Source organism: Leptodactylus fuscus, chromosome 11 (genome assembly GCF_031893055.1).
Source record: "Leptodactylus fuscus isolate aLepFus1 chromosome 11, aLepFus1.hap2, whole genome shotgun sequence".
NCBI lineage: Eukaryota > Metazoa > Chordata > Amphibia > Anura > Leptodactylidae > Leptodactylus > Leptodactylus fuscus.
Window position 1 is genome coordinate 82,607,932 of NC_134275.1, and position 15,251 is coordinate 82,623,182.

Below are 15,251 nucleotides of genomic sequence, written 5' to 3' on the forward strand. Positions count from 1 at the left end.
TGGAAACATTACTTTATATTGGTCAACATGAGATTTCCGCCATGTTCTTTCCCACGTTGTTGGCTAAGATGGAAACTTTGTAACGCTAAGGCTAAACAGATGTAGCAAAGTGGCGATTATTCTTGATGTACTGTATGTAGCTACCAATGTTCCCAACATGGTGAAGAATAACTCAACGCATTTTACAATCTCAATATACAATTATAACAAAGTGTTAAACACATAAGTTACACCAAGACGTCCTTCGTCTCCTTAGCGCATCCTTCATGTCCTTGTTCTTCAGGCTGTAGATCAGTGGATTCAGCAGAGGGACCACAACAGTGTTGATCAGAGTATATCGTTTTTTGGAGTCTACAGTAGTTGGTATCAGATACTGAATAATATTAATTGTATATAGAAGGACAACAACCGTGAGGTGTGAGGAGCAGGTGTAGAAGGCCTTACGCTTGTCCGTGGTGGTTCGGATCTTCAGAATGGCAACTATTATAAAAATATAGGGCACAAAAGTAAGAAGAAATGGGAAAACCGCAAAGAGGAACCATCCTTCAATGAATAATAACATATCCAATACAGAGGTATCACTGCAGGTTATCTTCATTAAAGGGATAACGTCACAGAGGAAGTGGTTGATCTCTATGGAGGTATAACATGAGAAGCTTGAAAGTGTCCAAGCAATTGGAATGGCAAAGAGAAACCCAAGTGCCCAACAGATTGAAGCCAATACAATACAGGTTCTCTTGTTCATCACCAATTGATACCTCAATGGGATACAAATGGCCATGAAACGATCATAGCTCATGGCGGTCAGTATGTACAACTCATGGATTGTGAAGGATCCGGACATGAAGCATTGTATCATGCACCCATAGAATGAAATCGTTTGATCCCCAGTCAAGAAACTGATGAAGATCTTATGTTCGTTGGCAGTGGTAAAAGAGATGTCAATGATGGACAGGTTGGCCAAGAAGAAGTACATGGGCGTGTGGAGGTGACGTTCCAAACAGATCAGTATCAGGATTGTCATGTTTCCTCCTAAAGTGATGAGATAGATGAACAGAACTACAACAAAGACTATAATCTGTAATTCTGGAGTGTCCGAGAATCCTTTCAGGATAAAATATTCAACGATGGTCTTATTTAGGAACATCTGTCGGTCCAGATTTCTTAAACCCCAAAACAGTTAGAGTAGAAAGTACATTATCCTAAGAAACATTGGAATATTAATCTATACAATGTAATCTACTTATAGGTAAGGAGCTCAGTTAGGATTTGACCAAAGTTGTCCACATGGCGAAGATACTGATAGTGTCGGAATCTTGTCCGTCTGTCATTCCGATGAGCGATGTCCATAGAGTAAGTCATTGCACCCATTGTCACATATCAGCAAATATTTTGTAGGAGAAAGACAATGTATAACAGCTGCTATGGACGCTAGTATATAAGGGGGGCCATCTCCACTCAGAGGTGAGATGAGGTTACTGGTAAGGAAGGTGGTTATAGGAACCGGAACATAGATCACTATAAGAACCAGGAATGGAAGCTACAGGCTGGAGATCACAAAAATCATAATCCCAATACAACAGGGTCATAGCTAGAGACACCAGTCATATCTGGGCCATGGTGACTGAAGGGTACAAGGAGAAGGTAGAGGATATGGGATAGAGATGGAACTGAATCTATCAGGTTGTGGAGACCACAGATGTATGTAGGACCTCCCTGCTGTTGTGGGTATTTTAAGAGTCCCAATAAAAAATTAAAGCCAATACTCCTTGTACAACCCCCCAGTATAACAGAAGGCTCAAGAAATCTGCAGCATCTGAAAGGGCTTCACCATTTGGGATATCCATAGTCCAACATGGCCAGGTCCTGGTGGGACCACTATGAGATGACCTGGTTCCTTTATATCTATTATTTCTGATGGTTTCTATCACCTTTTACTCAATGTTCTCATATATAAGTTATTACTACGTAGTATATATACTGTATATATTAGTTAGAGATGATACTTACAACAGTGGATGTGCCTGATGGATCTGACTCTGCTTATGGTGTTAGAATCAATTAGGGGATATTACATAGGAATATACATATATATATACTGTATATACACATATATATATACTAGTAACTAAAATTAATGAGGTCCTCGGGGACTGAACCGGCAGATGGAATCCATGTAGTCATTAGTAGATACTCATTGTTTGTATAGCTTGCATACACTAATGACACAACGGCAGCTTGTACATCATTGACCCCATGTTATGTTATATACAATGCTTTATCCAGTATACTTATCTATTAGTCAGAGTGGTGAGTGGTTACACAGTATATACCTTCTCCTACTCGGGGCTCATGTGAATACAACACTTCTTATCAATGCCTCCATTTCTAAGATATCACTTTTATTCCTGATATGTTAATGAGCTGTTTGGTGCAATGAAGTCATCATATCGCACCAAAGACCTATATATTCCAGGGCTCAGTCTCCCTGACATGAACGCTACCTGGCCCGATCAACCATAGTATGGAGTTAGCTCTTCGGTGTGATGACAGTAATGGTGACCTCTACGTTATACCAAACAGATCATCATCATCACAGAAGGAAAACACTCTGCAAATAACTCTGCAAGAGGCAGCGACCGGGGAGCAGAAGGAAGGGTTGTAGTCAGATGAACCCGATATCTGACTGTGCTTATAGTTCAACAGGGACAATAGCAACAGATTCTCTTTAATAGGGATAATAGAAAAAAATGTAGATGACCCAATAGACAATTCAAAGGGGTTCTCTAGCTTCCAAAAATGATCTGCCAATGCATCCACAACACTGCTAAGTCCTCACTGCTCCCTTGTGCAGCCTTTGCTTGGCTTTATTTTACTTACTGCGCCTTGTATTTACATGCAGTAAATTTGTGTCTAAACTACATTTCCCAGGATTCCTCTGCCTGCTCTCTCTCTGGTTAGGAGAGGTGAAATAAATAAAACAAAATTATACTCATCTGTCCCCGGTGCTCCGGTGTCTCCCATCGCAATCCGGTCCTGCTGGTCCGTTCTTACCTTCTGGTGGAAGACACTGCCGCACGTGACCACTGAGGGAAATTGGAGGCCACAGCAAAGGGAAAGTGATGTCACTATCTGTGACCGCCTGGGTCTCTTCCTAAGACGTCTGATTCGGAGCGGAATGGATCTTGGGAATCACAGCCGGTAAGGAATTTCACTTAACCACTTCCGGACCGCCCATAGACTATATACGTCCAGGAAGTGGTTGCCTTGTTCTGACAGGACATGCTGGTACGAGATTGTGCAATTGATGAACCTGGGAGCCGGCTGTAACCTCAGCCGCAGCTCCCAGACAGATGGCAGGGAAGGTTTATTCCCGTCCCTGCCTTCTCGATCACTGTGTATACAGCACTCAATGAGTGCTGTATACACAGTTATGGGCGCCGCCATCATGCGACCGCCCTCTGACTTGGCGGTCACGTGATCCGCCGGGCTCAGTGATTTGCGAGAGCTACAGGACCCAGATCAGCTCTGTATACTGTGTATACAGTGTGCGGGAGGCTGTATTTCTCCTGCAACTGGGGCTAAATGTTCCAGCTCCAGTTATAATAATAATAATAATAATAATAAATTTTATTTACATAGCGCCAACATATTCCGCAGCGCTGTACAATTTGTAGGGTTCAAATACAGACAGAAAGATACATTACAAAGAAAGTCAATTCGCACAATGGGACTGAGGGCCCTGCTCGCAAGAGCTTACAATCTATAAGGTAGAGGGGGTGACACAAGAGGTAGCAGGGGCGGCATTGCTTATACAGTGTAATAGAGGTGACTTCTGTAATAGAGGTGACTGTCATTACACAAACATAAAACTTTATGAGCCGTCACCAGTCGTGTCCTATAACATGTGGATGGAGCTTGGACCTATGGAGTTATCCTGAGATGACATCATATCATGTGGGGTAATGTGGGAGCGGGGACAGAGGAGGGTTAAATTTTGGGGATTCTAATTATAGTATGGAAGGGTTTACATTAGACATTGTGATAGGCCTGTCTGATAAGATGTGTCTTTAGTTTGTTTTTGAAACTGTAGAAATTGGGAGTTAATCTGATTGTCCGGGGTAGAGCATTTCAGAGAAGTGGTGCAGCTCGGGAGAAGTCTTGTATACGAGCGTGGGAAATCAGCCTCACTAACAAAGAAAAGAGTGCTCAGATGTCCCCAAAGGTCTCTTATGACCTTATGGGGACACCATCTGAAAAAAAAAAAAAAATATATATATATATATATATATATATATATATATATATATATATATATATATATATTAAAAAAATAATAATAATAAAATAATTTAAAAAATAAGTAAAATGATACGCCAATAAAATGCCGTTATTAAAGGTTATAGCCCCACCCCCGACAACACCATACAAAATAAAAATTACCATAATGGAGAGGAAAAATTATTTTCTAAAGTTTATCAGTAGCACTTTGTGTTATTAAATTAAAAAAAAAAAGAAAAGTGAAAACCAGACACAATTTCCCTCCTATTTTGTTTATATTTTCCCGGATATATATATAAAAAAATGAAAACACATTTGAAAATAAAAACAACATAAAAATAAAGCCCTATGTGTCGCCGAAAAATGACGCAAAAATTAGTTGAATGAGACGTATGAGAAAAATGTTACAGCCCTCTAAACCGCACATACAAAATAAACTGAAAATGTGTCTGGTCCTGGACCACAAATTGGCCCGGTACTGAAGTGGTTAAAGAAAATACCGGAGCGGCAGTACTGGACCATGCTGGGAGGACTCCGGAGCACTGGCAATAGGTGAGTATAGTTTTTGAAATTTTTTTTTACCTCCTCCGGTATGTTGCCCTTGCAGATTGTCCTCTGTACTTATCACAGGTCAACAGTTCAATAACAGCCTCCCATTGATATCAATAGGTTGTTTTCAGACCGAGGACTCCTAAGGACATGTGGCTGCTGTAAAGCAACTCTCTAACCTGCTGCCCACAGCTCTAATAGGTAACTAAATTACAACCACAAAAAGACAAGAAATGATACAGAAGAACACGTCTCGTGACTGGCAAAACAAATATAATGGATACATTCCTTTAATTATTGCTTTGTTACAAAGACCTTCACAGTGTAACAGTCACAGAAGTGATGGCTCATAGGTCAGGACTCAGGACTATACTCTACGTACTCTCTATTACATACACCATGATGGTGAATAAAGAATAAGGATGACACAACCAATTTGGATCAGTCCGGATTTTTTTCAAAACTTTTGGGGTCAGCCTGATATTTTTGGGTCTCCTCAGAGCCCGGACTATAAGAAGTGGTGGCCCATGAAGGGTGAGTAAAAATAACTGTTATACTCAGCATGTCTTACAATCCCCTGGCATCCTCTTCAGTAGGGTTGAGCGATCAGGAAAGATCAAATCCCGATCAGCGATTGAGCATATTTCATGATCGGGATCGGCTGGATAATGATTGGAAATCAGATTTTGAATTCTCAATATCGGCTCGACTCTAAAAGTGACTTTTCCCATAGACTTGACTAGGGTTCAGTGATCGGGAAAGATCGGATCCTGATCGGCAATCGAGCAAATTTCACGATCACAATTGGAAATGATCGGAAATCAGATTTTAAAATCCATCCTGAAATCTCAAGATCAGCTCAAAGCTACCCTTCAGGCATCTTCCAACCTCTGGATAATGTCAGGTGCCCTGGGGTCACTGCTGAGACCTGTGATTGGGCGTCATTGGTGATCCTGGGGTGCCCAACATCATCCAGAGGTGGGAAGAGGCCAGAAAAGGACACCGGGGGATTTTCGGAATCCAGGAGACGTGAGGCAAGCTGGCTATTGGTGATTGTTATTATTACTCACCCTCCATGGGCCTTATTATACTCCTCGGCATTTCCAGTTTGCACAGAACATTCATGAACATTCATGAGTTACTTTTGCATTCTTAAGGCTGGGGTCATATGTGGCGTTTCCACCATGGTTTGGCTGTGGCCTAATCACAACGGAAAAAAGCGTAGCAATTTCCAGTCATTGCAAAGTGAACCCCATCCACACATTGCCACATAGACATGGTCCCCATCATCATCTACTTTGAAATAGTTTTAGTCCCCTTCGAAGAGCCATCTTCACATCTCTATTTTTCAGACTGTAGATGAATGGGTTAAGCATGGGGACTGCAGCCGTGTTGAACAATGAGAAAAGTTTACTGGAGTCCAAGTTATTCTTCTGTCCAGGCTTCAGGTACTGGCAGAGAAGAACCACATAGAGAAGGATGACCACTGTGAGGTGTGAGGAGCACGTATGGAAGGCTTTACGTCTACCGATGGTGGAAGGAATTCTTAGTATGGTGGCAATGATGAAAATATAAGGAGTGAAAGTCAAAGGAAAAGAGAAAAATAAATGAAAAAGGACACTGGAAAGGATCAAATAATCCAAAAGCGTGGTGTCGCTACAAGTTATATATTTCAAAGGCAAAATATCACAAAAGAAATGGTTGATTTTGATGGACTCGAAGCAGGAAAACCCGATGACGACGATGGTGTGAGGTAGACTTTGAAGAAAGGCTGAGACCCAGCAAATGGAAGCCAAGAGGCCACATAGCCTAAAACTCATGATCATGTGATATTGCAATGGCTTGCATATGGCAACATATCTATCGTAGCTCATGGCTGACAAGATTAGGAGTTCAAGTCCGATCAAGGATGCCCAAACGTACATCTGTAGGACACAATCACCGTACGATACCATTGTACTTCCAGACACGAACCCAATAAGGATCCTATATAAGGTGATTGTCGAAGAAGACATGTCTAAGATGGACAAATTGGCCAAGAAGAAATACATGGGTGTGTGGAGGTGACAATCTAGACAGACCAGTAGAGCAATGATCATGTTCCCGCTAAGGGTAAGGAGATAGATGAGAAGGGCCAGGAGGAAGATTGGAAGTTTTAGTCCTGGAACATTGGAGATTCCCACAATGATAAAATGGGTGACATTGACAATAGTATTCATGATGGAGATTTATTTCATGATGTTATAGTTTATCCTATGGCTTTGGTAGTTATTACAATCTTAGGGAACTCGGCTGTGTTGTTGCGAAGACCAGCTATATGGAAAATGGAAAATGAAATGTGATCTAGACAGAAGCCAAGAGACATTATAGCCAGTCTATATTAGGGCACAAGATACCTAAAAAGCAGTGCCAGGATGATCGTGATCCAACAATCCATGCCCACATTCCCACCCTTGCATTGGCAACCATTTACATCATGCCGATAAGTGGTGTATATAAAAGAGAGGGCCCCTTTAGCAAAGATCAGACATTACCCCCCCCCCCCCCAATGTGGTGCTGGGTTTTGTCACACAGGATAGGGGGCCCGTTGTTTTTTCCCCCCACACGACCTTTGGGCCAATTCCCAACGCCCTCGTTTGCCAACAATGCTGTTTTTCTATGGGAGTCCTGCACAGGTTCTAATCACAGGAGAGCTGAGACAATGGGATCAACCAGGACTGGCTCTCTATCTGTCTAAAGGCCCCAGAAAAGCTATGGTAGAGTACAATGCAAAAGTTTTAGGCATGCGTGGGAAAAATACAGCAAAGTAAGAATGCTTTCAGATGGCAGGGGTGTTGCCAGACCACTGGGTTGCTTCCCCTGTGGGCGCCGTGGGCGGTTGTGCTCGCCGCTTTGCAGTGTTGCACCCAGTAGAGTAGGGACCCACTACAAAGAGGTCACCGTGAAGTGGCCAGTGGGCTTATACACCTTGATCAGTATGTATACTAAGAACATCATCTTCATGATTGTAGAATTTGTCTAGAAGCAGTAGATCAATGTATAAGATTGGGATGTGCCGGCCATGTCTTTTTCTTTTTTAGATAAATCCCATCAAGATTTGTCCTTTGGAGGAGGAGTCCGGGAAATGATGATCTGACCCCCACAGATACAGCCCTGACCTCATCATCATCCAGTCTGTCTTGGGTGACATGAAGAGACAGACGGATTTGAAAAAGCCTACATCCACAGAAGATCTGGGCTTAGCTCTCCAAGATGGCGGCAGGAACAACCTCCCTGCCCAGTTTTGCCAAAACCTACTGAGTAGAAGTAGAACTTCAAGTACCGAGAAGAACTGATGGAAGGAAAAGGGCAAAGGTCACACCAAATATTGATGGGTTTCACATTTCTCTTTTCTGCATCCAGCTCATTTTTAATTGAATAAAATAAAATATTAACCCTTCTATTTCTCAATGTTCTTACTTTTTTCCTAAACATGCCTATAACTTTTTCACACTACTGTATGTACAGCCTTCAATGCCTATAAACTTAAAAAAACTATGTTGTTTTATGTACACAGCACCTATGCAAAATAATGTGACTTTGGTTACCAATGCAAACAGACCCTGCAGTCATCATAGACAATAAAAGGAACAATTACAATGTATCAGAGAAATGTATTAACATAAACGTATTCCCTTTACATTATGTAGCGAGCCTGACACTGCTTAATATTCACACACAGTATACAGATCTCACCGTGGATATGCACCATGTTATAGGATCCTGCAAATCTCCTACAATACGTTGCTTTATATGCTTTCTGGTAAGCACATGAGATATCCTTTGAGGCTTCCAAACCTCACTAGGCCTAATAAGATCCTTACTAGTAATATCCCCACCTGGGGAAACACAAGGATATGTAACAGTAAAATAAGAAGTTTTTAATAATTCTTTATAGACCAGTGTTTCCAATATGAGCAGCCATTACAAGGGTTCATTCTATGGAACAAGCTGGAATCTACGGTGAACAGTGGGTTTACTTATGATATATGGTCTACTATGTAATTATGTAACTATGTATATTGTGGCCGCCATTGGTGCAGGGCCCAAATGTCCACCAGATCTCCATTGTAGTGCGGGAATGTCCGAGAGGCCGCAGCCTCTCCATAAATTTCTCATACCCGGCCCCCGTTGAGGCCTTTATTAAGACCGGCATATCTTATCTGCCCCATTGTACACACCAGATCAGAGGGTGGAGAGGACATCCAACTCTTCATGGAAGGCAGATCAAACACGATCTACTGTATGAGAGAGAAGATGGAGAGGAAAACCTACCGAAAACTACAGAGGGAGAGATCACACGGGCTGTAGAGTAAATAGAGAACCCAAGGCAGACTTTGTAAGGGTATAGGAATCACACATGAGTATAGATAGGTTCCTAGGAGCCCTGACAGTGTCATACACTATGTATTATAGATATATAGTCCTAGGAGCCCTGACAGTGTCATACACTATGTATTATAAATATATATAGTCCTAGGAGCCCTGACAGTGTCATACACTATGTATTATAGATATATATAGTCCTAGGAGCCCTGACAGTGTCATACACTATGTATTATAGATATATATAGTCCTAGGAGCCCTGACAGTGTCATACACTATGTATTATAGATATATAGTCCTAGGAGCCCTGACAGTGTCATACACTATGTATTATAGATATATATAGACCTAGGAGCCCTGACAGTGTCATACACTATGTATTATAGATATATATAGTCCTAGGAGCCCTGACAGTGTCATACACTATGTATTATAGATATATATAGTCCTAGGAGCCCTGACAGTGTCATACACTATGTTTTATAGATATATAGTCCTAGGAGTCCTGACAGTGTCATACACTATGTATTATAGATATATATTCCTAGGAGCCCTGACAGTGTCATACACTATGTTTTATAGATATATAGTCCTAGGAGCCCTGACAGTGTCATACACTATGTATTATAGATATATATAGTCCTAGGAGCCCTGACAGTGTCATACACTATGTATTATAGATATATATAGTCCTAGGAGCCCTGACAGTGTCATACACTATGTATTATAGATATATAGTCCTAGGAGTCCTGACAGTGTCATACACTATGTATTATAGATATATATAGTCCTAGGAGCCCTGACAGTGTCATACACTATGTTTTATAGATATATAGTCCTAGGAGTCCTGACAGTGTCATACACTATGTATTATAGATATATAGTCCTAGGAGCCCTGACAGTGTCATACACTATGTTTTATAGATATATAGTCCTAGGAGCCCTGACAGTGTCATACACTATGTATTATAGATATATATAGTCCTAGGAGCCCTGACAGTGTCATACACTATGTATTATAGATATATATAGTCCTAGGAGCCCTGACAGTGTCATACACTATGTATTATAGATATATATAGACCTAGGAGCCCTGACAGTGTCATACACTATGTATTATAGATATATATAGTCCTAGGAGCCCTGACAGTGTCATACACTATGTATTATAGATATATATAGTCCTAGGAGCCCTGACAGTGTCATACACTATGTTTTATAGATATATAGTCCTAGGAGTCCTGACAGTGTCATACACTATGTATTATAGATATATAGTCCTAGGAGCCCTGACAGTGTCATACACTATGTTTTATAGATATATAGTCCTAGGAGCCCTGACAGTGTCATACACTATGTATTATATATATATATATAGTCCTAGGAGCCCTGACAGTGTCATACACTATGTATTATAGATATATATAGTCCTAGGAGCCCTGACAGTGTCATACACTATGTATTATAGATATATATAGTCCTAGGAGCCCTGACAGTGTCATACACTATGTATTATAGATATATATAGTCCTAGGAGCCCTGACAGTGTCATACACTATGTAATATATATATATATATATATATATATATATATATATATATATATATATATATATAGTCCTAGGAGCCCTGACAGTGTCATATACTATGTATTATATATATATATATATATATATATATATATATACATATAGTCCTAGGAGCCCTGACAGTGTCATACACTATGTATTATAGATATATATAGTCCTAGGATCCCTGACAGTGTCATACACTATGTATTATAGATATAGTCCTAGAAACCCTGACAGTGTCATACACTATGTTTCAAGACAACTTCATCTATGGTTTGTACCTTATTAGATCCCAAACAATTTTTTTGACTGAACCACCAGAACCGGAATTTAAATGCAGCTTGAGAGGTATCCAAATCTCTAACCACAATGGACTAACTAAAATTTTATCTTTTACTAAGGAATTTTATTAGAATATTATCAAAATTACATTTTGTATAGTCTGTTAAAAAAAAAAAAGAAACTTGCTTGATCCTGTGACACAGACACGACACACTTTCACTTTCCTTTCCTGAATATTAATCATCTAATCCTGCCTCCTGTATAATGCCGGGCGTATAATAAGGAGGTTTAAAAATAGAATAATAGTGATGATTCATTTCCATGATATGTAACACATCAAATCTGTAAATAGATACAAATCCCGGAAGGTAAGGACCAACCGAAGTATGGTATCAGTTTTTCAAAAAATTTTGAGATTCCCTTTGGGTAAACTATAATGGCTGCTGCAACATGCAATGAACAGTGAAAATACAGAGAGGGTACAAGTGTGTGATGTTCTGGCATCACCTGACAGTCTCTTGGCCAATATTGAGTGGTAGGTGAGACCTTACAGTGCTGATGTCACAGTCAGGATAGAATGCTCTCTGCAACGAGAAGGACCACTTTAATGATGGTCAAGCTGGGGGACAGACCTGTTATGCATCACTGCATGATCCAAAGCAATTGTTCCATTTTCTGCTGTGCAACAGTGCAAGAGAACTACAAAATAATAAAAGGAAGACAAGTGGAACGAAGTTTAGCTAGATGTAATCAGTTACAGGCAGATATAGAGAAATCATAGGAGGGGAGGGAAGGAGAATTTCTGCACTGTGCTGTCAGCCTGTGACTGACGTAGCTTACACAGAATTCACAGACGCTTAACCTTTTCATTGACAATAGGTTCCTAGGAGTCCTGACAGTGTCATACACTATGTATTATAGATAGGTTCCTAGGAGTCCTGACAGTGTCATACACTATGTATTATAGATAGGTTCCTAGGAGCCCTGACAGTGTTATACACTATGTATTATAGATATATAGTCCTAGGAGCCCTAACAGTGTCTTACACTATGTTTTATAGATATATATAGTCCTAGGAGCCCTGACAGTGTTATACACTATGTATTATAGATATATATAGTCCTAGGAGCCCTGACAGTGTCATACACTATGTATTATAGATAGGTTCCTAGGAGCCCTGACAGTGTCATACACTATGTATTATAGATATATATAGTCCTAGGAGCCCTGACAGTGTCATACACTATGTATTATAGATATATATAGTCCTAGGAGCCCTGACAGTGTCATACACTATGTATTATAGATAGGTTCCTAGGAGCCCTGACAGTGTTATACACTATGTATTATAGATATATATAGTCCTAGGAGCCCTGACAGTGTCTTACACTATGTTTTAAGACAACTTAATCTATGGTTCATACCTAACTTATTAGACCCCAAACAAATCTTTGGACTAAACCACCCAAACCCAAATCTAAATGAATCTTGAATCATATCCTCACTCCAGGACACAGATGCCGCTGCTGCCTTCTATAATACCAGCATTACCTCAGCCCTTGATTCTGTGGCCCCCTACATATACACCAGAGCCCGACCAACCAATAGACAACCCTGGCACACTGACCTGACTAAAAAACTGAGACGTGCCGCGCGGGTTGCAGAGCGCCTCTGGAAGAAAAGCCACTCCCAGGAGGATTTCCTCAGGTACAAAGAAGCAGTTCTCACATTTAAGAACGCTCTCACCTCCGCAAAGCAGGTCTACTTCACCACACTCATATCTGCACTCTCTCGCAACCTCAAACAGCTATTCTCCACCTTCAACTCCCTCCTCTGTCCTACTGCCCCCCCTCCGACATCACTTATCTCATCTGACAACTTTGCCTCTTACTTTAAAATTGACACCATCAGAGACAGTCTCGCCCTACACCCCCGACAACCCCTCTACCCAACTACTCGCTGTTCCTCATCCCTGACCTGTTTCTCCTCCATAACTGATGAAAAACTCTCCTCCCCAATCTCCAAATCCCACCTCACCTCCTGCGCGCTCGACCCGATCCAGTCACATCTCATCCCAAAACTCGCTGAAGTCATTACTCCAGCCCTAACCCATCTCTTCAACCTATCGCTAACCAATGGATCCTTCCCCTCAGCCTTCAAACACGTCACTGTCACTCCTATACTTAAGAAACCGTCCCTCGACCCGTCCTCTCCTGCCAACTATCGTCCCATCTCACTGCTCCCTTACGCCTCAAAACTTCTTGAGCAGCATGTCCACTCTGAACTCTCCTCCTATCTCTCGTCCAACCTGCTTTTTGACAGACTTCAGTCAGGCTTCAGACCCCGGCACTCCACTGAAACTGCCCAAACAAAAGTCACCAATGACCTGCTAACCGCCAAAGCCAAGCGCCACTACTCTGTCCTCCTCCTCCTCCTCTCCTCTGCCACAGTTGACCACTCCCTCCTGTTAGAAATTCTCTCATCCCTTGGTATCTCAGACCTGGCCTATTCCTGGATCTCCTCATACCTCACCGACCGCACATTCAGCGTCTCCCACTCGCACACCACCTCCTCACCTCGCCCTCTCTCTGTAGGTGTCCCCCAAGGCTCCGTCCTAGGACCCCTCCTGTTCTCCATCTACACCCTTGGCCTGGGCCAATTCATAGAATCTCATGGCTTTCAGTACCATTGCTATGCCGATGACACCCAAATCTACATCTCTGGAGCAGACATTACCTCCCTGCTGGCCAGAATTCAAGATTGTCTAGCGGCCGTAGCCTCCTATCCTCCGCTTTCTCAAACTCAACATGGAGTAAACAGAGTTTATCATCTTCAGCCCATCCTGTATGGCCCCACCACCTGACCCATCTATCAAAGTTAATGGAACCACAATTACCCCTGTCCCACAGGCCTGATGCCTTGGGGTAACCCTGGACTCCGACCTAGCCTTCAAGCCACATATTCAAACCCTCAACACCTCCTGTCGCCTCCAGCTCAAGAACATCCACCGAATCCGCTCCTTCCTCACCCAGGAAACTACTAAGATGCTCGTCCAGGCCCTCATAATCTCCCGCTTATATTACTGCAACACCCTTCTCCATGGACTCCCGGCTAACACCCTCGCCCCCCTCCAGTCCACCTTAAACTGTGCTGCTCGCTTAATCCACCTCACCCCCCCTCCCCATCGGCTGCTCCCCTCTGCCAGTCCCTCCACTGGCTACCTATAGCCCAGCGAATTGAGTTCAAGCTACTAACATACAAAGCCATCCACAACCTGTCCCCTCCATATATCTCTGACCTCACCTGTCCCCTCCATATATCTCTGACCTCATCCTCACCTGTCCCCTCCATATATCTCTGACCTCATCCTCACCTGTCCCCTCCATATATCTCTGACCTCACCTGTCCCCTCCATATATCTCTGACCTCATCCTCACCTGTCCCCTCCATATATCTCTGACCTCATCTCCCGCTACCTGCCCACACGTAACCTCAGATCCTCCAACGACCTCCTACTCCGCTCTGCTCTCATCCGCTCCTCACACAACCGTCTCCAAGATTTCTCCCGTGCATCCCCCATACTCTGAAACTCCTTACCAAGACACATAAGACTGATCCCCACAATCACAAGAAGGCCCTGAAGACTCCCCTATTCAGGAAGGCCTACACCCCCCAATAACACTATCACCGCACCCCATCTGTACAGTCTCCCCCTCTCCTTCTGTCTCTTCTTCCCCCATAGATTGTAAGCCCTCGCGGGCAGGGCCCTCTACCCCACTGTGCCAGTCGGTCATTGTTAGTATTATATCTACCTGTATATTCTGTGTATTGTATGTAACCCCCAAATGTACAGCACTATGGAATTAATCTAATAATGTACAGCACCATGTGATTAATATAATAATGTACAGCACCATGGAATTAATGGTGCTATATATATAAATAAATAATAATAATAATCTTGAGAGGTTCCTCCATCTCTAACCACAACGGACTAACCAAAACTTAATTTTGATAACATTCTAATACAATTTCCTTTTGGCTGGGGAATTTGATTAGAATATCATCAAAATTAAATTTTGGATATTCTGAAAAAAACTTGCTTGATCCTGTGACACAGACACGACACACTTTCACTTTCCTTTCCTGAATATTAATCATCTAATCCTGCCTCCTGTATAATGCCGGGCGTATAATAAGGA

The 15,251-nt window shown here is 42.0% G+C and overlaps 2 protein-coding genes across 2 annotated transcripts; both read right to left on the minus strand.

Moving 5' to 3' along the window:
- Window positions 1-214: 214 nt before the first annotated feature.
- LOC142185571 (olfactory receptor 6C1-like) lies at window positions 215-1,147 on the minus strand. Its single transcript, XM_075261000.1, has one exon. It carries the CDS (start codon window positions 1,145-1,147, stop codon window positions 215-217), a length of 933 nt encoding a protein of 310 aa, XP_075117101.1.
- Window positions 1,148-6,119: 4,972 nt separating this feature from the next.
- On the minus strand, window positions 6,120-7,049 carry LOC142185572 (olfactory receptor 8G50-like). Its single transcript, XM_075261001.1, has one exon. It carries the CDS (start codon window positions 7,047-7,049, stop codon window positions 6,120-6,122), a length of 930 nt encoding a protein of 309 aa, XP_075117102.1.
- Between the last annotated feature and the right edge of the window lie 8,202 nt (window positions 7,050-15,251).

Excerpts from the sequence above, each read along its gene's own strand:
- LOC142185571 (XM_075261000.1), bottom strand. The coding sequence starts at position 1,147 with ATGTTCCTAAATAAGACCATCGTTGAATATTTTATCCTGAAAGGATTC.
- LOC142185572 (XM_075261001.1), bottom strand. The coding sequence starts at position 7,049 with ATGAATACTATTGTCAATGTCACCCATTTTATCATTGTGGGAATCTCC.